The sequence below is a fragment of the Microcaecilia unicolor genome, chromosome 4 (assembly GCF_901765095.1).
Source record: "Microcaecilia unicolor chromosome 4, aMicUni1.1, whole genome shotgun sequence".
Classification (NCBI taxonomy): domain Eukaryota; kingdom Metazoa; phylum Chordata; class Amphibia; order Gymnophiona; family Siphonopidae; genus Microcaecilia; species Microcaecilia unicolor.
Genome location: NC_044034.1, coordinates 11,239,774 through 11,265,117, shown reverse-complemented (window position 1 = coordinate 11,265,117; position 25,344 = coordinate 11,239,774). Strand labels below are relative to the sequence as shown.

The following is a 25,344-nucleotide window of genomic DNA, read 5'->3' as shown; positions in this document are numbered from 1 at the left end:
CACCAGGATCAAAATCAGCTGCAATAACCACTAAGCTTCTCCTCCACTATGGGAATCACAGTGTGATAATAAAGCTACTGATACAGACCTTGTATTCCTGCACAGCCTCTTTTATTGGGATCACGGTGTGAGATTTGTGATCTCTGGACTCTCTACAAATAAGGCAGATAATTTTCTGATCCTCTTCACAAAACAGCTTCAGTCTCTCTTCATGTTCCTCACACAAATCCTCCTCTTTGGGTCTCACTGAACACTGACTGAGCTTTTTCACCATTTCTGTCACATTTGCCAGCTGCCTGTTAGATCTGAGGTTCCTCTGCTGAGTGGTTTCCCTACACTGGGGACAGGAGAAGTTTGTGTCTCTTCCCTCCCAGCTCTGAGTGATACAGGAGCGACAGAAGTTGTGTCCACAGTCCGTAGTCACTGGGTCTGTAAAATAATCCAGACACATAGAACAAGAAGCTTCATCTCGCAGACTCTCAGCAAGGTTTGCTGCAGCCATGCTTCTTACAGGAAATGAGACTAAGAAAGAATTCAAATTTCTGTTTCAAGGGAGTGTCTGTGTGGAACAGGATCTTTGTCAGGGACTTTGTGTAATTTGATTCGACACCAGGGCTGTCTGCCCTCCTTCCTGTCTCCTAGTTCCTCCCTTTTATCCACAGCTACACTAGAGACCCAGGGGTCTGGGAGCTGCAGGGAGAACAGCAGTGACCTCTTCCCATGAAGTTTCCTGTGTGTAACCTGGAGCCTGGGCAGTGGCATACCTTGGGTAGTTGACACCCGGGGCCGGTCATTTTTTAACACCCCCCTCCAAAATCCAGTACTAGGCATACCGAGAATACAAAACACTCAGGACCTATAGAGCAATTCTACCATACCATAAGCAGTCATTTCTACGAGTCACACAAGGAAAAGGAAAGCATCTTAAACACTACAGTGAGCACTAGAACATCAATTCACCTATTGTAAAACGAAACCAGACAGATAGTACAAGATTGTCAATCCTGCACAGTCAATGCCAACTGAAAGCCATGTCTTTTTCACAAACACCGATACACCCTAATCCACTATAGAACAAGTAATCATAAACTTTCTATTTAGACAAAAATTAAACTGAACCTCCGATGCCAGACTCTGCATACAATGCAACACCACAGAAACAGAAAATGTCCCCTAGTACTGTGCAAAATATAAAGACAGCAGATGTAAATTTGAAAAAAACTAACAAGAATCAATCACCACTTTACAAATTAACAAATAGAAATAAAACAAATATAGAATTAAAATAATACCATTTTATTGGACTAATACATTTAGCTTTCAGAGGCCAAAACCTCTGTCCTCAGGCAGTGGCGTAGCAAGGGGGGGTGATCCGCCGCTCCCAGGCACCCCCCGCACCCAAAATCCCCCCCCCCATAGGCGCCTCTTATAACAGTCCTTCCTTCCCGCCCAGGGCAGCCCTCCTCCTCCTCTCCGCACCCCCCCCTCCCCATGTCATAACCCTTTTACTTCCCGTGGTGGCAGCGACGTCAGTTACTTTACGAAGAAGACACCAAAAGCTCCCCTCCGGCTCCAGCTTCTCCCTTCGCTAGTTCGCTCTGCACACAGTGAGTGTCCCGCCTTCGCGATGATGCATTTCCTGTTTCCACGAAGGCGGGACACTCACTGTGTGCAGAGCGAACTAGCGAAGGGAGAAGCTGGAGCCCGAGGGGAGCTTTTGGTGTCTTCTTCGTAAAGTAACTGACGTCGCTGCCACCACGGGAAGTAAAAGGGTTATGACACGGGGGGGGGGGGGTGCAGAGAGGAGGAGGAGGGCTGCCCTGGGCGGGAAGGAAGGACTCAGAGGGACAGGGACCGTTAAAGAGAGCAGAGCTGCTTTGCTGCAGCGCTAGCCCTGCGTTTTCTGGAGGCAGCTGTCAGGTGATAGGAAGGAAGGAACGGAGAGGGCAGGGGAGAGAGGAGAATGTTGGACATGGATGGAGGGGGAAGGGGCAGGAAGGAACGGAGAGGAGGACTGTGGGAAGCTGAGGGAGGGCAGGGAGAATCGCTGGACATGGATGGGAGGGGAGGGCAGGGGGAGAGAACAGATTGCTGGACATGGTGAGAAGGGGAGGGCATGGGGGAGAGAAGAGAATTGCTGGACGTGGGTGGATGGATGGAGGGGAGGGCAGGAAGGAACGGAGAGGAGGGCTGCCGGGGAGCTGACGGAGGGCAGGGAGAATCGCTGGACATGGATGGGAGGGGAGGGCAGGGGGAGAGAACAGATTGCTGGAAATGCAGAGAAGGGGAGGGCATGGGAGATCGCTGGAGGGAAGGGCAGGGGAGAGAGAATTGCTGGACGTGGATGGATGGAGAAATGGGACTTGATAAACCACTTTTCTATGGTTTTTGCAACTAGATAGGCTCACTTCCACTTCTGTGTATTAAACTTCCTTAAATTGTGAAGCACTGCGTATGACTGGTAGCGCTATAGAAATGTAGTAGTAGTTGGGTTACCATATGGCTCCAGAAAAAGGAGGACGGATTGAGCCAGCCGGGTTTTACTTCCATTGCTTTCCATTGAATGCAATGGAAGTGCAATGGAAGTAAAACCCGGCTGGCTCAGTCTGTCCTCCTTTTTCTGGAGCCATATGGTAACCCTAATAGTAGTAGCATCTCATAGGTTTGCTTGCTGTGATTTGAGTGTATGGCAATGACGGCTATGCGGGGGAGTGGAAACAGAGATTAACTAAATTGGCTTCCTTGCTTACAGTGGACTAGATAGGTTCACTTCCACTCTTGTCTATTAAACCTCCTTGCAGCAGCTCATAGGTTCGCTTGCTGTTTTTCGAGTGTATGGCAATGACGGCCGCGTGGGGGAGTGGAAACAGAGATTAACCAAATTGGCTTCCTTGCTTACAGTGGACTAGATAGGTTCACTTCCACTCTTGTCTATTAAACCTCCTTGCAGCAGCTCATAGGTTCGCTTGCTGGGATTTGAGTGTATGGCAATGACGGCCGCGTGGGGGAGTGGAAACAGAGATTAACCAAATTGGCTTCCTTGCTTACAGTGGACTAGATAGGTTCACTTCCACTCTTGTCTATTAAACCTCCTTGCAGCAGCTCATAGGTTCGCTTGCTGGGATTTGAGTGTATGGCAATGACGGCCACGCGGGGGAGTGGAAACAGAGATTAACCAAATTGGCTTCCTTGCTTACAGTGGACTAGATAGGTTCACTTCCACTCTTGTCTATTAAACCTCCTTGCAGCAGCTCATAGGTTCGCTTGCTGGGATTTGAGTGTATGGCAATGACGGCCGCGTGAGGGAGTGGAAACAGAGATTAACCAAATTGGCTTCCTTGCTTACAGTGGACTAGATAGGTTCACTTCCACTCTTGTCTATTAAACCTCCTTGCAGCAGCTCATAGGTTTGCTTGCTGTTTTTCGAGTGTATGGCAATGACGGCCGCGTGGGGGAGTGGAAACAGAGATTAACCAAATTGGCTTCCTTGCTTACAGTGGACTAGATAGGTTCACTTCCACTCTTGTCTATTAAACCTCCTTGCAGCAGCTCATAGGTTCGCTTGCTGGGATTTGAGTGTATGGCAATGACGGCCGCGTGGGGGAGTGGAAACAGAGATTAACCAAATTGGCTTCCTTGCTTACAGTGGACTAGATAGGTTCACTTCCACTCTTGTCTATTAAACCTCCTTGCAGCAGCTCATAGGTTCGCTTGCTGTTTTTCGAGTGTATGGCAATGACGGCCGCGTGGGAGAGTGGAAACAGAGATTAACCAAATTGGCTTCCTTGCTTACAGTGGACTAGATAGGTTCACTTCCACTCTTGTCTATTAAACCTCCTTGCAGCAGCTCATAGGTTCGCTTGCTGGGATTTGAGTGTATGGCAATGACGGCCGCGTGGGGGAGTGGAAACAGAGATTAACCAAATTGGCTTCCTTGCTTACAGTGGACTAGATAGGTTCACTTCCACTCTTGTCTATTAAACCTCCTTGCAGCAGCTCATAGGTTCGCTTGCTGTTTTTCGAGTGTATGGCAATGACGGCCGCGTGGGAGAGTGGAAACAGAGATTAACCAAATTGGCTTCCTTGCTTACAGTGGACTAGATAGGTTCACTTCCACTCTTGTCTATTAAACCTCCTTGCTGCAGCTCATAGGTTCGCTTGCTGTTTTTCGAGTGTATGGCAATGACGGCCGCGTGGGGGAGTGGAAACAGAGATTAACCAAATTGGCTTCCTTGCTTACAGTGGACTAGATAGGTTCACTTCCACTCTTGTCTATTAAACCTCCTTGCAGCAGCTCATAGGTTCGCTTGCTGTTTTTCGAGTGTATGGCAATGACGGCCGCGTGGGGGAGTGGAATCAGAGATTAACCAAATTGGCTTCCTTGCTTACAGTGGACTAGATAGGTTCACTTCCACTCTTGTCTATTAAACCTCCTTGCAGCAGCTCATAGGTTCGCTTGCTGGGATTTGAGTGTATGGCAATGACGGCCGCGTGGGGGAGTGGAAACAGAGATTAACCAAATTGGCTTCCTTGCTTACTGTGAACTAGATAGGTTCACTTCCACTCTTGTCTATTAAACCTCCTTGCAGCAGCTCATAGGTTCGCTTGCTGTTTTTCGAGTGTATGGCAATGACGGCCGCATGGGAGAGTGGAAACAGAGATTAACCAAATTGGCTTCCTTGCTTACAGTGGACTAGATAGGTTCACTTCCACTCTAGTCTATTAAACCTCCTTGCTGCAGCTCATAGGTTCGCTTGCTGTGATTTGAGTGTATGGCAATGACGGCCGTGTGGGGGAGTGGAAACAGAGATTAACCAAATTGGCTTCCTTGCTTACAGTGGACTAGATAGGTTCACTTCCACTCTTGTCTATTAAACCTCCTTGCAGCAGCTCATAGGTTCGCTTGCTGTTTTTCGAGTGTATGGCAATGACGGCCGCGTGGGGGAGTGGAAACAGAGATTAACCAAATTGGCTTCCTTGCTTACTGTGGACTAGATAGGTTCACTTCCACTCTTGTCTATTAAACCTCCTTGCTGCAGCTCATAGGTTCGCTTGCTGTTTTTCGAGTGTATGGCAATGACGGCCGCGTGGGGGAGTGGAAACAGAGATTAACCAAATTGGCTTCCTTGCTTACAGTGGACTAGATAGGTTCACTTCCACTCTTGTCTATTAAACCTCCTTGCTGCAGCTCATAGGTTCGCTTGCTGTTTTTCGAGTGTATGGCAATGACGGCCGCGTGGGAGAGTAGAAACAGAGATTAACCAAATTGGCTTCCTTGCTTACAGTGGACTAGATAGGTTCACTTCCACTCTTGTCTATTAAACCTCCTTGCAGCAGCTCATAGGTTCGCTTGCTGGGATTTGAGTGTATGGCAATGACGGCCGCGTGGGGGAGTGGAAACAGAGATTAACCAAATTGGCTTCCTTGCTTACAGTGGACTAGATAGGTTCACTTCCACTCTTGTCTATTAAACCTCCTTGCAGCAGCTCATAGGTTCGCTTGCTGTTTTTCGAGTGTATGGCAATGACGGCCGCGTGGGAGAGTGGAAACAGAGATTAACCAAATTGGTTTCCTTGCTTACAGTGGACTAGATAGGTTCACTTCCACTCTTGTCTATTAAACCTCCTTGCAGCAGCTCATAGGTTCGCTTGCTGTATTCGAGTGTATGGCAATGACGGCCGCGTGGGGGAGTGGAAACAGAGATTAACCAAATTGGCTTCCTTGCTTACAGTGGACTAGATAGGTTCACTTCCACTCTTGTCTATTAAACCTCCTTGCAGCAGCTCATAGGTTCGCTTGCTGGGATTTGAGTGTATGGCAATGACGGCCGCGTGGGGGAGTGGAAACAGAGATTAACCAAATTGGCTTCCTTGCTTACAGTGGACTAGATAGGTTCACTTCCACTCTTGTCTATTAAACCTCCTTGCAGCAGCTCATAGGTTCGCTTGCTGTTTTCGAGTGTATGGCAATGACGGCCGCGTGGGAGAGTGGAAACAGAGATTAACCAAATTGGCTTCCTTGCTTACAGTGGACTAGATAGGTTCACTTCCACTCTTGTCTATTAAACCTCCTTGCAGCAGCTCATAGGTTCGCTTGCTGGGATGTGAGTGTATGGCAATGACGGCCGCGTGGGGGAGTGGAAACAGAGATTAACCAAATTGGCTTCCTTGCTTACAGTGGACTAGATAGGTTCACTTCCACTCTTGTCTATTAAACGTCCTTGCAGCAGCTCATAGGTTCGCTTGCTGGGATTTGAGTGTATGGCAATGACGGCCGCGTGGGGGAGTGGAAACAGAGATTAACCAAATTGGCTTCCTTGCTTACAGTGGACTAGATAGGTTCACTTCCACTCTTGTCTATTAAACCTCCTTGCTGCAGCTCATAGGTTCGCTTGCTGGGATTTGAGTGTATGGCAATGACGGCCGCGTGGGGGAGTGGAAACAGAGATTAACCAAATTGGCTTCCTTGCTTACAGTGGACTAGATAGGTTCACTTCCACTCTTGTCTAGCAGCAGCTCATAGGTTCGCTTGCTGTTTTTCGAGTGTATGGCAATGACGGCCGCGTGGGGGAGTGCAAACAGAGATAAGTAAATTTATTTATTTATTTTATTGCACTTGTATCCCACATTTCCCCACCTATTTTGGAAACAGAGATTAGACTCACTTCCACTCCAGTCTATTGCACCTCTTTGTTTAACCTTCAAAAAGATTTGTGCAGCGCTGGGTTATGGCTGGTGATCGCTGCATACTGTAAGCAGTTTTCACAGTTTTACAACGTCCTTCATTGTTAAACTGTACTACTACTACCACTACTATTTAGCATTTCTATAGCGCTACAAGGCATACGCAGCGCTGCACAAACATAGAAGAAAGACAGTCCCTGCTCAAAGAGCTTACAATCTAATAGACAAAAAATAAATAAAGTAAGCAAATCAAATCAATTAATGTGAACGGGAAGGAAGAGAGGAGGGTAGGTGGAGGCGAGTGGTTACAAGTGGTTACGAGTCAAAAGCAATGTTAAAGAGGTGGGCTTTCAGTCTAGATTTAAAGGTGGCCAAGGATGGGTCAAGACGTAGGGGCTCAGGAAGTTTATTCCAGGCGTAGGGTGCAGCGAGACAGAAGGCGCGAAGTCTGGAGTTGGCAGTAGTGGAGAAGGGAACAGATAAGAAGGATTTATCCATGCAGTGGAGTGCACGGGAAGGGGTGTAGGGAAGGACGAGTGTGGAGAGATACTGGGTAGCAGCAGAGTGAGTACATTTATAGGTTAGTAGAAGAAGTTTGAACAGGATGCGAAAACAGATAGGGAGCCAGTGAAGGGTCTTGAGGAGAGGGGTAGTATGAGTAAAGCGACCCTGGCGGAAGATGAGACGGGCAGCAGAGTTTTGAACCGACTGGAGAGGGGAGAGGTGACTAAGTGGGAGGCCAGCAAGAAGCAGATTGCAGTAGTCTGAAACGAGAGGTGACAAGGGTATGGATGAGGGTTTTGGTAGAGTGCTCGGAAAGAAAGGGGTGGATTTTACGGATGTTGTAAAGAAAGAAACGACAGGTCTTGGCGGTCTGCTGGATATGAGCAGAGAAGGAGAGAGAAGAGTCAAAGATGACCCCAAGGTTTCGAGCTGAGGAGACAGGGAGAATGAGAGAGCCATCAACAGAAATAGAAAACGGGGGGAGCGGGGAGGTGGGTTTGGGGGGGAAAATGAGAAGCTCGGTTTTGGTCATATTTAATTTCAGGTGGCGTTGAGACATCCAGACAGCAATGTCAGACAAGCACGCTGAAACTTTGGTTTGGATGCAAGGTGAGATATCAGGGGTAGAAAGGTAGATTTGGGAGTCATCAGCATAGAGATGGTAGGAAAAGCCATGGGATGAGATTAATGAACCAAGGGAAGAAGTGTAGATAGAAAAGCACTGCGTAACCCTAGTAGCGCTCTAGAAATGTTAAGTAGTAGTAGCGGTCCTTCTGTCATTAAACCTTATTTTAAGCTTGAGAAGAACGCCAGAGCCGCTAAGTTATGGCCCCTGTGACATAATCATAAGGAAATAGGAGGATCCCGGACAATAATCCTCAGTGTTAAGTACATCAGCTGTCTTCTTCTATAAAACATTTATTTTGGAGGATAATATGTCAAATGTCCACATGTAAAGGACTGGGCAAAGAAAAAAATGAATCCCGCTGTATCCCTTTGTTACCTTTAGCCTCATGAGTCCCAGACCCCCCTGGCAGGGTTGCCAGGTGGAAAATTTTTTTCCAGCCCACTGGAGCCCAAAAAACAGCCCAAAAACCGCCCAAACACAAACCCCGCCCCTGACACCCCCACCCCCGCGTCATCACCCCCGCCCCCGCCGTCATCAACCCCACCCCCGCCGTCACCGGCCCCGCCTCCCACGTCACCGGCCCCGCCTCCCCGTCATCGGCCCCGCCTCTCACGTCATCGGCCCCACCTCCCCGTCATCGGCCCCGCCTCCCACGTCATCGGCCCCGCCTCCCACGTCACTAACCCCGCCCAAAACGTCATTAACCCCACCCAAAAACGTCACTAACCCCGCCCCCCCCGCGGCCGAAAAAACCGCCCGAAGCACAAAAACCAGCCCAAAAAACCGCAACCCGCCGCGGGCAAAAATTTCCCGCGGCGGGTCGCGGAAAACCGCCCAATTGGGCGGTAAAACCGCCCACCTGGCAACACTGCCCCCTGGGTCTCTGTAACTGGGGAAAAAAAAGGGAGGAACTAGGAGACAGGAAGGAGGGCAGACAGCCCTGGTGTCTTCAAATTACACAAAGTCCCTGACAAAGATCCTGTTCCACACAGACACTCCTTTATTTTGAAGATGTGAAACAGAAACTGAATTCTTTACTCTCATTTCCTGTAAGAATCATGGCTGCTGCAAACCCTGCTGAGAGTCTGCGAGATGAAGCTTCTTGTTCTATCTGTCTGGATTATTTCACAGATCCAGTGACCATAGACTGTGGACACAACTTCTGCCGCTCCTGTATCACTCAGAGCTGGGAGGGGAGAGACAGAAACTTCCCCTGTCCTCAGTGCAGGGAAACATCTCAGCAGAGAAACCTCAGACCTAACAGGCACCTGGCAAATATGACAGAAATGGTGAAAAAGCTCAGTCAGTGTTCAGTGAGACCCAAAGAGGAGAATCTGTGTGAGGAACATGAAGAGAAACTGAAGCTGTTTTGTGAAGAGGATCAGAAAATTATCTGCCTGATTTGTAGAGAGTCCAGAGATCACAGATCTCACACCGTGAGCCCCATAAAGGAGGCTGTGCAGGAATACAAGGTGAGTGTCAGTAGCTTTAGTATAACAGTGTGTCCTGGGGTCACTGATATCACACTCTGATCCCCCTAGTGGAGGAGTTAGCCTAGTGGGTAGTGCAGCAGACTTTGGTTCTGGTGAACTGGGTTCAATTCCCACTGCAGCTCCTGTGAACCTGGACAAGTCACTTAACCCTCTATTGCCCCAGGTACAAATAAGTATCTGTATATACTATGTAAACTGCTTTGAATGTAGTTGCAAAAACCATAGAAAAGTGCTTTATCAAGTCCCATTTTCTTTTGGAGGCTGTGCAGGAATACAAGGTGTGTGTCAGTTTCTTTATTATCACAAAGTAGAGGAGTGTGGTAGCCGTGTTAGTCCACTCTTAAGGTTATCAATAGAAATCAAACAAAATAAAACATGGAAAAGAAAATAAGATGATACCTTTTTTATTGGACATAACTTAATACATTTCTTGATTAGCTTTCGAAGGTTGCCCTTCTTCCAGATCGGGTTCTACATGGAATGTTGCTACTCTTTGAGATTCTGCGTGGAATCTTGTCACTCTTTAGCATTCCGGAATCTTGCTGTTCTTTGGGGTTCTGCGTGGAACGTTGCTACTCTTTGAGATTCTGCCTGGAATCTTGTTACTCTTTAGGGTTCCAGAATCTTGCTATTCTTTGGGGTTCTACATGTAGAGAGGTGTGGTAGCCGTGTTAGTCCTCGCTTAAGGTTATCAGTAGAAATCAAACAAAATAAAACATGGAAAAGAAAATAAGATGATACCTTTTTTATTGGACATAACTTAATACATTTCTTGATTAGCTTTCGAAGGTTGCCCTTCTTCCTCAGATCGGAAATAAGCAAATGTGCTAGCTGACAGTGTATATAAGTGAAAACATTCAAGCATTACTATGACAGTCTGACAGGGTGGGAGGAGGGGGGTGGGTAGGAAGTACATCAAAGCATTATCACAGTATGTCCTGGGGTCACAGTCACAGATATTTTATTTATTTATTTATTTAATGAATTTGTATCCCAAATTTTCCCACCTATTTGCAGGCAGAATGTGGCTTACAGAGCCCTGTTATGGCATTGGGTCTGCTTTCAGTGATAAGTTAAAGAGCAGGACAGTAGCTCTGAGTCAGGGTCTTTCTTTGATCTATCTCCCAGGCCAGCAGTAAATGCTTCACACCTTCTTAGCCCAGAGAATCCCGCTTCTAGGGTTTGTCTGGGGGGGGGGAGGGGGGGACTGCAAGGCGCTTTCAGGTAATTGTTGGGGGGGGAGGGGGGTTGTCACATGTGTGGCTGACTGTCTTTGCTTGCTGGCCAGTTGGCGCAGAGGGAGAGGTTGGGAGACAATGCTAGGGTATTTAGCTTAATTGCTCTTTGGAATGTGTTAGGCAGAGGGATTCTGGTGCTTGAATATTGGTTTTAGACTTCACTGGAGTTTTCACAGAGTCATGTGCAGTCAGGTCAGCAGTCTTGCTTCTCTAGCTAAATGCTCACTTGTGTGCAGACCACTCAATGTCAGACTGATTCACTCAAAGCCATAAGATCAATTTATCTTTTCAGATTGGCCAATCCACACAAGTCCTCTCTCCTCACAAACCCAACATCCCCGGCCTAATCATATGCAGTGCAGAAGGCTCCTTCAGGCACCCAGAAAGGGTCCTCTGCCCCACAGTAATCATTCAGGGCAAGATGCACTAACCTACCCTGGCATGCATTAAAGCCCAATTTCCGACGACGACGACGGTAGCAGCAAACGAAAACGGAATGCAGATGAGCAAATTGTGTAGAAACCCTATTGAAATGAGATACACTAAAGTTTTCCGCTTGCCCTAACGATGGAAAACTACGGGAAAGCTAACGATCGGGAGGGAGCAAAGGCGCTCGTCAGGAGCGTCCTTTATGGATGGCCTTGCCCCCCTCTTAGGTCGCCACTGCTCCCCGCTTCCTCCTGCATTAATAAAAAATCCAACTTTAAGCTGCCCCGGCCCCCTTCTCTTCCTCTCTTCCTCCCCAGCTCCGCCTCCTACCATCTTCTGCCCCCGTGCCCCACCCCCGCCTCCCCCCTGAGGTCGTTGCTGACGCTCCCCCCATCCACCGGGCCCCCCCTCCGTCTTACCGGGCCCGCGCAGCGCCTCTCACCTCTGTGTGAAGGTGCTGCATGGGCAAGAAGAACAGCTGATCGCCTCTTCACCGAGTCTTCGGACGTCCCTCCTGGGCCCGCCCTCGTCTGACGTAAGTAACCTGATGTTTAAAGCGCTGCCCGGGGCTGTGTTTGTGATTGGAAGTAGGAGTTAGAGGAGAGGTAGTAGTCTCGATTACTGGTGTGGGTCTGCTCTGAGGTCCTCGGAGCCTGTCTCCGGGTTGCTTTCGGTGTGTTGTTCCAGCACCTTACACCGCCACAGCCGCCCTGATCGCTCTATTTGCGGTGTTATCAGGACAGTCTGGTGCTCCGAAGCATTTGCCCGGGGTGCAGAGACTCCGCAACCCTGGGGGCTGTGCCAGTGGATGGAGGTAGGAATCGGAGGAGGGCTGCAGGCTCAGTCTTCGGCTGCTGACCTGTTCTGTATCCTTTGGCGCCTTACACCGGGGCGCCATCGCGTTGCTCCTGCTCCCCTTGCCGCCGCTGCCGCTTCGGTAATGGAATTCAAACCTGCGTGGGGTAAACACAAAGGAATCCTGTTTAGAAGGAATGGTTTCCTGGAATCTTAGCGGAGTTTGGGTGGCGACGCCGGTAATTGGGAAACAAAACGGGAGCTGGGCAGACTTCTACGGTCTAGGCCCTGATGGTGACTGAATAGATAGGGATGAGCTGGAGTGTAAATTTTAAGGGGCTTTGAGGTTAGCTTCAGAACTTAGTACAAGACAAATGCTGGGTAGACTTTTACGGTCTGTGCCCTGAGAAAGGCAAGGAGAAATCAAACTCAGTATCACATACCATGTAAAATGAGTTTATCTTGTTGGGCAGACTGGATTATTATTATTATTTGTTGCATTTGTATCCCACATTTTCCTACCTTTTTGCAGGCTCAGTGTGGCTTACAATGTTCCGTTATGGCATTCACCATTCCAGAGTAAAAAGTTATAGTTGGAGTTACATGGAGAATAGGATAATAGGCATAGAAGGAAACCAGTTAGAATATAAAATAGAGTGGTGATGTGTTGCAGTTTTTTTTTTTTGTTTTGTTACATTTGTACCCTGCGCTTTCCCACTCATGGCAGGCTCAATGCGGCTTACATGGGGCAATGGAGGGTTAAGTGACTTGCCCAGAGTCAGAAGGAGCTGCCTGTGCCTGAAGTGGGAATCAAACTCAGTTCCTCAGGACCAAAGTCCACCACCCTAACCACTAGGCCACTCCTCCACTGTTGCTACTATTTGAGATTCTACGTGGAATGTTGCTATTCCACTAGTCGGCCCTTGCAGATCACCAATGTGGCCGCGCAGGCTTCTGCTTCTGTGAGTACGTGCAGGACGTCAGACTCACAGAAACAGAAGCCTGCGCAGCCTTCTACATGGAATATTGCTAGTGGAATAGCAACATTCCATGTAGAATCTCCAATAGTATCTATTTTATTTTTGTTACATTTGTACCCTGCGCTTTCCCACATGGCAGGCTCAATGTGGCAATGGAGGGTTAAGTGACTTGCCCAGAGTGACAAGGAGCTGCCTGTGCCTGAAGTGGGAATCGAACTCAGTTCCTCAGTTCCCCAGGACCCAAGTCCACCACCCTAACCACTAGGCCACTCCTCCACTCCTGTTACAATTATTGATCGATGTTGGACAGTACAGGTCTTTATCTGCCGTCATTTACTATGTTACCACTTCTTCTGTGCTCCAGCCCCTCATCCTCTCTTCCCACCCTCCCATGGGAAGAATGGAAGATGCAACAAGTCCTGGTGGAAGTAAATGCTTCTATGACTGCAGACCTTTGGCAGCATCAGCAGTGGCTGAAGACGGTAGATGACGGAATTTGGCAGAAAATCAACACTGGCACTGGCTGGTTGACAACCCTACGGATATTATGTTTTCTCTGATAGAGGGTTAACACTCTTGCTAAAATGTTATCACATCACTTGCTTTTTTTGACAGTGTTTGGTATTATAATCCCTCCGAAGGGACGTTAATGCTTTACCTGAGTCAACTGGTGCCTCTGTTCACACTGAAAGGGGTAGGGATTAAATGGGTCTCAGCTCCTTGTGACTCTCGGCAAGTCACTTAACCTACAAATAAGTACCTGAGTGAATATACTATGTAAACTGCTTTGAATGTAGTTGCAAAAACCATAGAAAAGTGGTCTATCAAGTCCCATTTCCCTTTCCCCCATAGTGGAGGCTGTGCAGGAATCCAAGGTGTGTTTCAGTATCTTTAGTATCACAGTGTGTCCTGGGGTCACAAATCTCACACCATGAACTCTATAGAGGAAGCTGAGAGACAAAGGTGTGAGTATTTAATGAAATTACTGAAAATGTACCTTTTCATTCCCATACAACTAAACAGTGTTGAATTAGCAGCATTTTGAAGCATATGAGTACTGAGATCAATCATCAAAACTTGAACCCTGGCTGCTGTCTATTCAGGAATCTTCCGATCTTGTCTTATATTTCCCTCTCTGTAAGAATGTGATATATAAAACAATTCACCATGCTAATTTTTCCTATCAAGGCACCAAAATTCTCTTCCTAAATCAATCAAGTTTACAGCTGATTACCTAACTTTTACAAGTCTTCTAAAAATACATTTCTTCAGTTTGGCCTTTCTGAATACAAAGAACTCTATTTGAATTTTACTCACACCCATTTCTTAATCTTGTATCCCACCTAGTCCTGCCTAATTATTCTGTCACTTATCCAGCCTTAATAATTTCTTTACCCTTGAGATAGTCTAAATCCCTGGTTAGGACACCTTGTTCATGGTTCAGTTTACCTGGTTAGATATGGGGCGCTGGAACTGAATATCACTGGTGCCTGCATATCGCTCAGTTCCACCCTGACTGCCCCCGAACCACCCCTCCACTGCTTGGACAGAACTTTTGCCAATATTCAGTGGCACTGTTGAGTTAAGTGCTGTTTAATATTGGCTCATGGCCAGTTCAGCACGATTTAACCAGGCAGAAGCCTATCCTGCCTGGTTATATCACTTTGAATATTGACCCATCAGAATTCAGTTATCTTAAAGACGGGGGCAGGCCCAGGAGGAGAGAGACGCGCGACCGAAGCTGGGCGAAGACAGGCATCAGTTTTTGTTCTTGCCCGTGCAGCGCCTTCGGACAGAGGAGAGAGGGGCTGCACGGGCCCGGTAAGAGGGAGGGGGCCCAGTGGATGGGGGGGAATGGCGGCGACGACCCCAAGAGGGGGCGGGGCACAGGGCGGAGGATGTCAGGAGGCGGAGCTGAGGGGAGACAGAGTAGTGAGGAAGGGAGGGGGGCCGGGGCTGCTAAAGGTATGTTTTGCTTTTTAATTTATAATGCAGAGGGAAGCGGGGGGGGGGGGGGGGGGGAATGGCGACCTCGGGCGGGGGGGGGGGGGGGGCAAGGACGGCCATACAGGACGCTCCTGACGAGCGCCTTTGCCCCCTCCCGACCCTTTTTATTTTTGTTTTGATTTGGGAGCCACGTGCTTGTGTTTTGACTGTTTTTGGCATGTGCAGAGCAGCTAACATAACGCTTGGCTGCTCTGCGCATGCTTTAGGGGCCGATTACCGATGTGGATTACGATTATTTGATACATTGTACTTTTCAATACCGATCCGAGCATGTGTGACTTGTTTTTTGGGTGCATTCTTCGTTTTTTTAAAATCGTTAGGGACTTTAACGATTTAGATTTTTTAACGTTTGCTTGATGCATCTGCCTCTCAATCCATGATTAGGACACCTTGGTCATGGTTCAGTTTATGTGGTTAGATATGGGGCACTGGAACTGAATATCACTGGTGCCCGCTTATCTCTCAGCTCCACCCTGACTCTGCCCCCGTTTCACCCCTCCTCTGCCTGGACAGAACTTTTGCCAATATTCAGTGGCACAGTTGGGTTAAGTGCTGTGTAATATTGGCTCATGGCCAGTTCAGCATGATTTAACCAGGCAGGAGCCTATCCTGCCTGGTTATATCACTTTGAATATTGACCCATCAGAATTCTGTTATTTCAAAGAAACGATCTAAATTGGAAGGGACATCTCACATTTACAGTCAAGTCTGAAATTGTGGTTATAAAAATAATCATATGCTAATCAATGATGTTTAATGTTCACAGGAAAAATTTAAAGTGCATCTGGAGCCTCTGAGAAAGGATCTGGAAGATCTTCTGAAGTTTAAATCTACTGAAGGGAAGAAGGCTGAAGAGCTGAAGGTGGGTGTCTGTGTCTCCTTCTGAGCCAGTTTCTGCAGGGTTTTTGTTCCTCTCACTACATCAATCCCCTGAATCATCTGAATAAGAGAATAATATCATCATTATTATTATTATTAGCATTTGTATAGCGCTACCAGACGCACGCAGCGCTGAACACCTGACACAAAGAGACAGTCCCTGCCCAAAAGAGCTTACAATCTAAATAATACAGACAGACAAGACAGTTACGGGTGAGGGAAGTGATGGGTGAGAAGGAAGGAAGGGACAAGGGGAGGGCAATTGAATAATAATAAATTGAATAATGGGATTCAATCTGCCTTGTTACTGCATGGAAACTATTTCTTGGTTCCTTATTGGCTGAGAACAGGCGGATTCTGAATCTGTAAGTGGAACAAAGGAAAATTGTAACATTGTATTTCTTGCAGAGAGGTAGTGTGGTGTGGGCTGCAAAATGGGAAAGGAGCACCGGGCTCAGGCTTGAGGCAGTCCAGCAGTTAGGGTGGGGGTCTCTGGGGCTGTTGTGGTGCCAGGAAGGATGGCTGCAGGGCTGAGTGCACCAGGGCCTGTTAGGGGGCAGGAATTGGAGAAGTAGCACGTGCCTGAAAGGGTCTCTGGTGTGGGGAAGCAGAGTAAGAAGTAAGTTCTAGGCCCACTGGGGAAAACATTGGCTCGATCTGGGGCCGTGCTGGGCTCAAAAGTGTGGCAGCTGACTGGCCATGTTGGAGTGAGTCTGGGAAACCAACTTGAGCACCAGTGGGCCCAAATTCCCTAATTGCAATTCCCTAATTGCAAGGGCGTGAAATACAAGACGCTACACGCGTCAACCTTTTCTCACATGAGCACACAGCTTTGGAATACACTGCCGCGCAACCTAAGAACGATTCACAAACAAGCTTCCTTCCGCAAATCATTGAAGACCCACCTGTTTGAAACAATCTACGGAAAGAGCCAAAACACATAGAGTCCACACTCACTATTCATCAATGCATCACACAACCACTTCTGACCCTCACCCCCCTTAATTCCACATCACCCATACATGTACTCACAGAAATATGTACACCATATGTCTTTGTGTCTTAATTCTGCCCTTTAAGCTTCCCATTGTGTCCTTCCAATGTTTCAATGTCTATGTCCCATTGTTACATTCTTAACGATACTTCGATTGTCTCGCATAACCTGTACAATGTAACCCATAACCAAGTTGTAACAAATGTATTTCCATTATCCATATCTTATTGTAAGCCACACTGAACCCGCAAAGAGGTGGGAAAATGTGGGATACAAATGCAATAAATAAATAAATAAAACAGGAGCTCTGACAAACCCAGAAATGTGTGCATGGGTGCATGACGTTCAGGATCACAGGTCCACGCAGGGCCCATAAAGAAAGTGGAGCTTGGTGTGGAACAGAACCAGGACTCAGTGGGGAGGTCAGAAGTGGGAGTCAGGGCCGCCGAGAGACTGGGCCGGGCCCGGGACAAGCTCCCCCCCCTCCCCCGAAGTCATTGCCACTCCTCCTCAACCCGAACCCCTACACGGAAGTTACGTCAGACGAGGGCGGGACACAGGGAGGGAAGGAGGCCCGAAGGGAGATGATCTGCTGCCTGCAGCGCTTTCACACGGAGGTGAGAGGCACTGTGATTTCAATGCAGGGGGCCCGGCCCGGTGGCGGACGGTCGACGACAGAGGGCGGGTGGGACCAGTGGCGTACGTAGCGTATTTGACACCCGGGGCCTATCATTTTTTAACACCCCCCTCCTCTATATGAAAGAAATATTTTTAATAATAATCCACGAGTCACACAACAAGGGTGTACCTGGGAAAAGGCAGCATCTTAAACATTGCAGTGAGCGTTAGAACATCAATACACCCATTGTAAAACTAAACAAGACATTAGGGAAAATGATCCTGCCAACACAAAACCATTTCTTTTTCACATAGAACACAGATACATCCTCACCAAGGATAGAATAAGTAACCACAAACTAAAAACATAAATATGTAGACAAAAATTAAACTGAACCCCCAACAAGTCAGATTCTGCATACAATGCAACGCCACAGAAACAGTGATGCAGTACTGTGCAATATTAAGACAAATACCAATCACCACTTTACAAATTAACAAACAGAAATAAAACAAAAAAATGAAAAATAAGATACCATTTTATTGGACTAATACATATTTCAATTAGCTTTCAGAGGCCAAAACCTCCTTCCACAGGTCAGTATGTTACGGTAGCCTGTCCTGACCTGAGGATGGGGTTTTGGTCTCTAAAAAATGTATTAAAATTAGTCTAATAGAAAGATCACCTTATTTTCATTTTGTATTTATCACCACAACTGCAATACTACTTTATCATAAAGGGAAAAAAAATAATAAAATTATTTATTTATTTATTTGTTACATTTGTATCCACATTTTCCCACATATTTGCAGGCTCAATGTGGCTTACAATACATCATGGATAGTGGAAATAAGACGAGAATAGACATTTGGTATTACAGAAGGATTCTGGGTTACATGATAACGATAAAGCATAGTAGCGATATAACAAGATAAACATTATAAGATAGTTCTGGATACATGTGGGGAATTTCACATGTCTTGATCTTTGTGATATGTCTTGTTGAAGAGATGGGTCTTCAGTAGTTTGCGGAAGCTGGTTAGTTCATAGATCGTTTTTCGGTTGCGCGGCAGCACGTTCCAGAATTGCGTGCTCATATAGGAAAAGGTTGATGCGTGCGTTAGTTTGTATTTTAAACCTTTGCAGTTGGGGAAATGAAGGTTAAGGAATGTGCGAGATGATTTTTTTAGCATTTCTGGGTGGTAAGTCTATCAGGTCTGGCATGTAGACTGGGGCATCGCCATGGATGATTTTGTGAACTAGGGTGCACACCTTGAACGCGATGCGTTCTTTGAGTGGGAGCCAGTGTAGCTTCTCTTGTAGGGGTTTAGCACTTTCATATTTTGGTTTTCCGAATATGAGTCTAGCTGCAGTGTTCTGGGCTGTCTGGAGTTTTTTTGAGTATTTGCTCTTTACAGCCGGCGTAAAGTGCATTACAGTAGTCTAGATGATGTAGTACCAATGATTGTACCAGATAGGGAAGATAATAATAATAATACATCTTTTTTCTACCTTTGTCGTCTCTAGTTTCTGCTTTCCTCATCTTCTCTTCACTCTCTCCCTTCCATCCAGCATTTGCCCACTTTCTCTGCCCCTTCCATCCACTGTTGCACTCTCTTCCATTCTGCATCTGCCCTCCTCTCCCCCTTTCCATTGGTGTCTGCCCGCTTTCTCTGCCCCTTCCATCCAGCATGTGCCCCCTCTGTACTTTTTACATGATGCATTCCAACATCTCCCCCTCTCTCCATCTTTATCTCTCCTCTCCCCATCCATCTTCTGCTTTCCAGTATCTCCTATATATTTTACTTTTCTCCGTCCCCTGTGGCCTGGTATCACTTTCCCTCCTTCTTCCCCCTTCCTCTGAGGTCTAGCATCACTCTCTGCCTCTCCACCCCCTCTTCCCCTTCGGTCTAGCATTGCTTTTCCTCCTCTGTCCACCCTCCTTTTCCCTTTCCTTGAGGTCTGGGCCGGCTTTGCTCTCCCTCCTCTCCCCTCCCCTTCTTCCCCTTCGGACTGGCATCGCCGTGTGATCTTCCTCCTCTCTCCACCCCCTTTTCCCTTTCCCTGCGGTCTGCCTGACATCGCTTTTCCACCTCAGCTCTCTTCACCCCCTACCCCGCTCTGCAGGCCTCCAAGCTTTCCAGACCCACTGGCAGGCAGCATCAGCGATGTAAGAGCTGCCTTTAGCCTGCCCCGGAAGCTTTCTCTGTACAGCTTCCCGCATAGGTAGGACTTTGTACAGAGGGGACTTCCAGGGCTGGCCAAAGGCAGCGCTCATATCGCTGACGCACGCTGCAGGAGGTTTGGAAGTTTAAAGGCCTGGAGAGTGGGGTGGGGGTGGAGAGAGAAAGGAGAGCGATACATCGCACTAATTGGAGGGGGCGCTGGGACGGAACCCCTATTGCAGCAGCAGCACCACGACCTCCCCGCCCTTGGTACACCACTGGGTGGGACTGCGGCGCCGGGCCCCCTTGGTGGCCCAGGCCTGGGGAATTTTGTCCCCCCCCTGCCCCCTCCTCTCGGCGGCCCTGGTGAGAGTGGAGGAAGAGGAGAGCAACAGCGGAGGTCTTTTCATGATTCTGAGTTGGTCAGTGAAGGAAGGTTGTGAGAGCGGAGTGCAGAGAGGAACTGCGATTTTAATTAAGCTCTCGAGTGAATCTAATTAATAACAGGTATGAGAAAAACAAATAATTTGAAACAATTGTAGAAAGGAAGGGTTGTATTTATCTAGCTTGTTCTAAGACATGCTCAGATGAGAGAGAGAGAGAGAGTGAACGTCGAAGGAAAGTGGGCCTAAAATTGTGCTAATTTGATTTCCGAGAGACATGAAAGTCAGAAAAAGTATTTAAAGGGAAATAATACAGGGGAAACGTATGAGAATGCTAAACAATGTAGATTCAAGTATCAGTGAATTTAATATTTACATAGCAAATATTCCATCTATTCTGCTCAACAAGACAGCCAGAGACTCCAACAGTGTTGCAAACTGACAACATTTAAACCTTGGATAAGGGACCCGTTCTACCAGGCATGTTCCCACTTCCCCCCTGTACTCTTTCACTCAATAACTCTTTTGCACACAATTGTGGGATAACCATAGGCCGCAGCTTGATTTATTAACATTTAAACTTCTAATTAACATCCGTATAGGATAACCCCCCACCCCCGAGCTACAGTTGTCATAACACAAACAGTTGCCCCCTCCGCCGCTCGCCATGATAGCAAAGCAGCAACTTCCACTTCCGGCGGTCACCGCAACTCTTCGCCTTTGCGACTCCGCCTTCACAGCAAGAGCCCTGGCCCGTGTGGACCTCCACACTTTCTTCCGGGTCACCCGACCCATCTTAATGAGCAGGCTCAGCCCCCCCATGACATACACCACTACCATAGCCCTAAGGGGTAAAGGGGGCACCTAGATGTGGGTACAGTAGGTTTGTGGTGGGTTTAGAAGGGCTGACATTTACCACCACAAGTGTAACAGGTGGAGGGGGGGGGGATTGACCTGGGTCCGCCTGCCTTAAGTGCACTGCAGGACCCACTAAAAGTGCTCCAGGGACCTGCATACTGCTGTCATGGAGCTGGGTATGATATTTGAGGCTGGCATAGAGGCTGGAAAAAAGTTTAAAAACATTTTTTTTTAGGGTGGGAGGGGGTTAGTGACCACTGGGGGAGTAAGGGGAGGTCATCCCCGATTCCCTCCAGTGGTCATGTGGTCATTTAAGGCACATTTTTGTGGCTTGGTCGTAAAAAAAAGAGGATCAAGTCGTCCAAGTGTTCATCAGGGACGCTCTTCTTTTTTTCCACTATCGGCCGAGGACACCCATGTGTTAAGCACGCCCCAGACCTGCCTTTGCTACGCATCCGACACGCCCCCATGAACTTTGGTCATCCCTGTGACAGAAAGCAGTTGAGGGCGCCCAAAATCGGCTTTCGATTATGCCGATTTGGGCGACCCTGTGAGAAGGATGCCCATCTTGCAATTTGTGTCGAAAGATGGACGTCCTTCTCTTTCGAAAATAAGCCTGCTAGGGTCTCAAGAATATCAACTCAAATAAACACTCAAAATGTAAATAGTCTTTCAACCTGATACAATCAGTGGTACTAAGCCATGCAGACTACTGCAACGGAATTTACGCAGGATGCAAAGAACAAATCCTAAAGAAACTCCAGACTGCTCAAAACACGGCAGCGAGACTTATCTTCGGGAAAACGTGATACGACAGTGGAAAACCCCTTCGCGAAAAACTACACTGGCTCCCAAAGAACGTATCACCTTCAAAACTCTGCACTATGGTCCACAAAATTATCCACGGCACAGCCCCGGGATACATGGCTGACCTGATTGACCTGCCAACTAGAAATACATCTGAATCAACATGATCATACCTAAATCTCCACCACCCTAGCTTCAAAGGACTCAAATACAAATCTACCTATGCGTCCAGCTTTTTTTATATAAGCACCCAACTGTGGAATGCACTACCAAAAGCCTTGAAAGAGACAAATGACCTCCTAAACTTCAGGAAAAAACTGAAAACAAACCTCTTCAAAAAGACATACCCCAATGATCTATGAACTGACAAATTTCCGCAAGCTATTGAAAACCTATCTCTTCGACAAGATATACAACAAAGATCAACACATGTAACTGTATAATCTTTGACTTATCCAGAAACGTTTTATACTATCTTTTGCTTTAATACTTTAATCACTTAACCCAAAACTCTCTGTAATAACAAATGTATGTTCCCTTCTACTTCCCATATCCACGATGAATTGTAAGCCACATTGAGCCCGCAAAAAAGTTAGGATAATGTGGGATACAAATGCAATAAATAAATAAATAAAATCCAACATAAATGCCAGCTCACTGCAACACAACACAACTAATAACAGTATGGACACAACTCAACTCTTCAGTCGCACTATTCCCTAATGTGGCTGTACCACATGAACTTTACCATTACATCACTTTGTATTTGTTTACACCGGAGTTTGCAATCGCACCTCCGGAACTATGTAAGCCACATTGAGCCTACAAATTTGTGAAAAAATGTGGAATACAAATGTACCAAAATAAACACTGGGAGCCCTGTTTACTAAGCAGTGTTATAGGTGCGTTAATATTTTTAATGCAAGTTAACCATGTATGTGCATTAACCATGTATGTGCATTAACCATGTACGTGCATTAACCATGTACATGCCTGCAATATCCCTATAGGCGCCTACATGGTTAGCGCATGCTTTAAGTGTAGGCGCGCTAAAAACACAAACGCACTTTAGTAAACAGGACCCTGAGGTACAAATAAGTACCTGTATATAATATGCAAGCCGCATTGAGCCTGCCATGAGTGGGAAAGCGCGGGGTACAAATGTAATAAAAAATAAAAATAATGAAGTATGTTTCACTGGAAATACATTCAGATCTCTGTGAAGGCATGAAAAGCTGGAAAATGCCTGTTAGACAGCAATTTACCAGCTGAGATATCAAAGAAAAAATAAGGCAGGACAAGAAGGAATTAGATAGTCAATATTCAGCATCTTAATTAATTCCTGAACAATTTAATCATCACACCTTCTGAGACTAGAATTAAAAAAAAAAAATATATATATATATAGTGAGACTGAACAGAGAGATTAAAAAGGTTGAGTGATAACTTGAAAATATTAAGATTCATTTCTTTGGTGGGAAAGTTAGGAATTATTGATTATATTTTTAAATAAAAGGAGTTAGATAACAGATTATTGAAGAAAAAAGATGCACAATAGAACATACAAATAATAGAAAGATAGGATTTTTTTATTTATTGTAGATAGGCTAGTAGGGGGAGAATAACAGAAGAAAACCCTTTCATGTTTACCTGAGGAGGAGGATGGGTATCTTTCAATACTGGTCCATGCAAGAACAATTTTTCTGGAAGACACTGAAAGATAAAAAGAGATAAATGATTGAGAAAAATACAGATACATAAAGAAAATTTACTTAAATCTGAGAATCTAAGATACATTAATACTTAATTGAGAAACACCCTGAGTGTAATGAGACCTGTTGGAGGAAGAAAATGTAAAAGAAAAGAAAAAATTTGCAAAGTATCTTGTTTGCACCAGACTGATTTCAAAACAATTTAAGTGAAAGTTCAAGCAAAGAATACTGAAAAACTAAGGACCCTGTTTACTAAGCTGTTTACTAAGAGGGGTTTGGCTGATAACATCTTTTAGTTTTCTGCTCTTATTTCTATAAGGCTTAGGCTTGTCCTGAAATCATTAAATAATTGACATTAAATGCACCCCATAGTTGTACCTCTCTCTTGGTGCCAGTTCATAGAATTGCCCCTCAGTGCTTTCTTCACATCGTTGCTGAGGTCATCCGCTCGGTGAACTGTGACATTATAGTAAGGAGTGATCTGGTGACACTCACTGACTGTTACATGTACATTTCTGCTCATTCAGGGATGGGTCTGTCCTGATGCCTTTTAAGTGAGTTCCAGGATACAGATTTCAATCTGAAATAACTCCTGTGATGTGGAAGCTCATTTTTATCTAATTTCATCATTTGTAACCTGTAAGTTTTGATGGGTTTTTGAGAGCTCCAGGATACTGCAATACATTGAAATCACAGGATGTGCTGGTCTGTGACCACTCATTTTGTTACTGTTGAAATTTAACAGCAGTAACCAGAAAACTAAGTCTTAAAGAATCAACACCCCTACTTCCCCTCCCTCTCTTCCTCCCTCCACCCTTTCACCCATTCCACACAACCGTGACCACTACTCAACAAAATGTTCAAAAGGGCAGGGCAAGATTGTGGGGTTGGAAAGAGAAGAAAGCTGGGGCTAGACACTAGAAGAAGAGAGAGGAGAACAAGAATACACTACCACGCAACCTGAAAACGATCTATGAACTAACCGACTTCCGTAAACTACTAAAGACTCATCTCTTTGAGAAAATTTACTGCAAGGATCAAAACACATGATGTCCAGACACACTAATAGAAATGCATCAATACACTCTCTTCTGAGTTCTCTTCCCCCGTATTTTCACCACACTTAAAACTCTATCCACAGATAAAACTGTTATACCCTAATGTTCTCTTGCTATTGTTTTATCGCCCTATCAATTCCCCATTGTTACATTCCATTGTTCTATTCCTCAAATGATATTTTGACTTTGTCTTCCCATAACTCTTCAAAATGTAACCCATAATCGTACTGCAACAAATTGTATTTCCATCATTCACAATGTATTGTAAGCCACACTGAGCCCGCAAATAGGTGGGAAAATGTGGGATACAAATGCAATAAAATAAATAAATAAATAAATAAGATGCTAATGGATACTGAGGAAGGGAGAGAATGGGGAGATGCAGGGGGTAGATGCTGGGGAAGAGAGAAATGGAGGCTGCTTATGGTAAGGAAAGGAGGGAGACCCCTCTTCTGCTTACTTAAGGAACAATATGGAGACAACAGTGGTACTGGGATGGGTACAGTGCACATGAGGAGAGAGGCAGAGGGAGTTGCTGGGTAGGGGATGGAGGAGATTGTGAAAGGGGGACATGTTTCTGAGTATGGTGAGAGAGGAAGGCTGTGAAAAGAGTGGGTGGTGAGAGGAGGAAGGCTGTGCTGGAGTCACCACTGTTAAAGGAGGAAGTGCTGTACCCAGTGGTGTAGCCAGATGGCCAATTTTGGGTGGGCCTGAGCCCAAAGTGGGTGGGCACAAAATTTTCTCTCTGTCCCTGCCCCCTTCCTCCCCACACTCTCCACATCTCCCCTGGCACCTCCCAATTCAAAATATACTTTAGTTCATAGAGATCCCCAAGCTCTGTCAGCTGAAAACTTCCTCCGAAGACAGCCAGAAATCCCTTTTACCAAGCTTGGCAGGCAGCAGTAGCAACAATGCCTTGAGTCACCAATGCTGGCACCCCATGCATGCTTAGTTATCGGTGGCTCAAGGATGTTGCCGCCATCTGCCAAGCGTAGGAGAAGGGAGTTTTGGCTGCTTTTAGAGGTGGTCCTCAGCTGATGTAGGTTGGGGATCCCCACCAGCTACAGCAAGGGTCAGGACTAGTGTTAGACATGCTAGGGCCCAGACTCTCA

General features: G+C 46.5%; 2 protein-coding genes across 6 annotated transcripts in view; one reads left to right on the top strand and one right to left on the bottom strand.

The window, feature by feature from the left end:
• Positions 1-25,344, bottom strand: part of LOC115468286 (E3 ubiquitin-protein ligase TRIM39-like) — an 875,973-nt gene that overhangs the window by 284,949 nt on the left and 565,680 nt on the right. For 3 of the 4 annotated variants that reach the window (XM_030199898.1, XM_030199897.1, XM_030199894.1), the window contains exon 1: positions 89-508. The exons of the other annotated variant lie outside the window; for it this stretch is intronic. In XM_030199898.1, coding sequence (XP_030055758.1) covers positions 89-502 — 414 coding nt within the window. In that variant the 5' untranslated portion in view covers positions 503-508. Of the gene's footprint in view, positions 1-88; positions 509-25,344 lie in introns of those variants that run through there. 4 annotated transcript variants of the gene reach the window in all.
• The window catches only part of LOC115468283 (E3 ubiquitin-protein ligase TRIM39-like), a 572,298-nt gene that overhangs the window by 164,073 nt on the left and 382,881 nt on the right, over positions 1-25,344 (top strand). The window contains exons 1-2 of one of the 2 annotated variants that reach the window (XM_030199883.1): positions 8,841-9,287; positions 15,524-15,619. The exons of the other annotated variant lie outside the window; for it this stretch is intronic. Coding sequence (XP_030055743.1) covers positions 8,874-9,287; positions 15,524-15,619 — 510 coding nt within the window. The 5' untranslated portion in view covers positions 8,841-8,873. Of the gene's footprint in view, positions 1-8,840; positions 9,288-15,523; positions 15,620-25,344 lie in introns of those variants that run through there. 2 annotated transcript variants of the gene reach the window in all.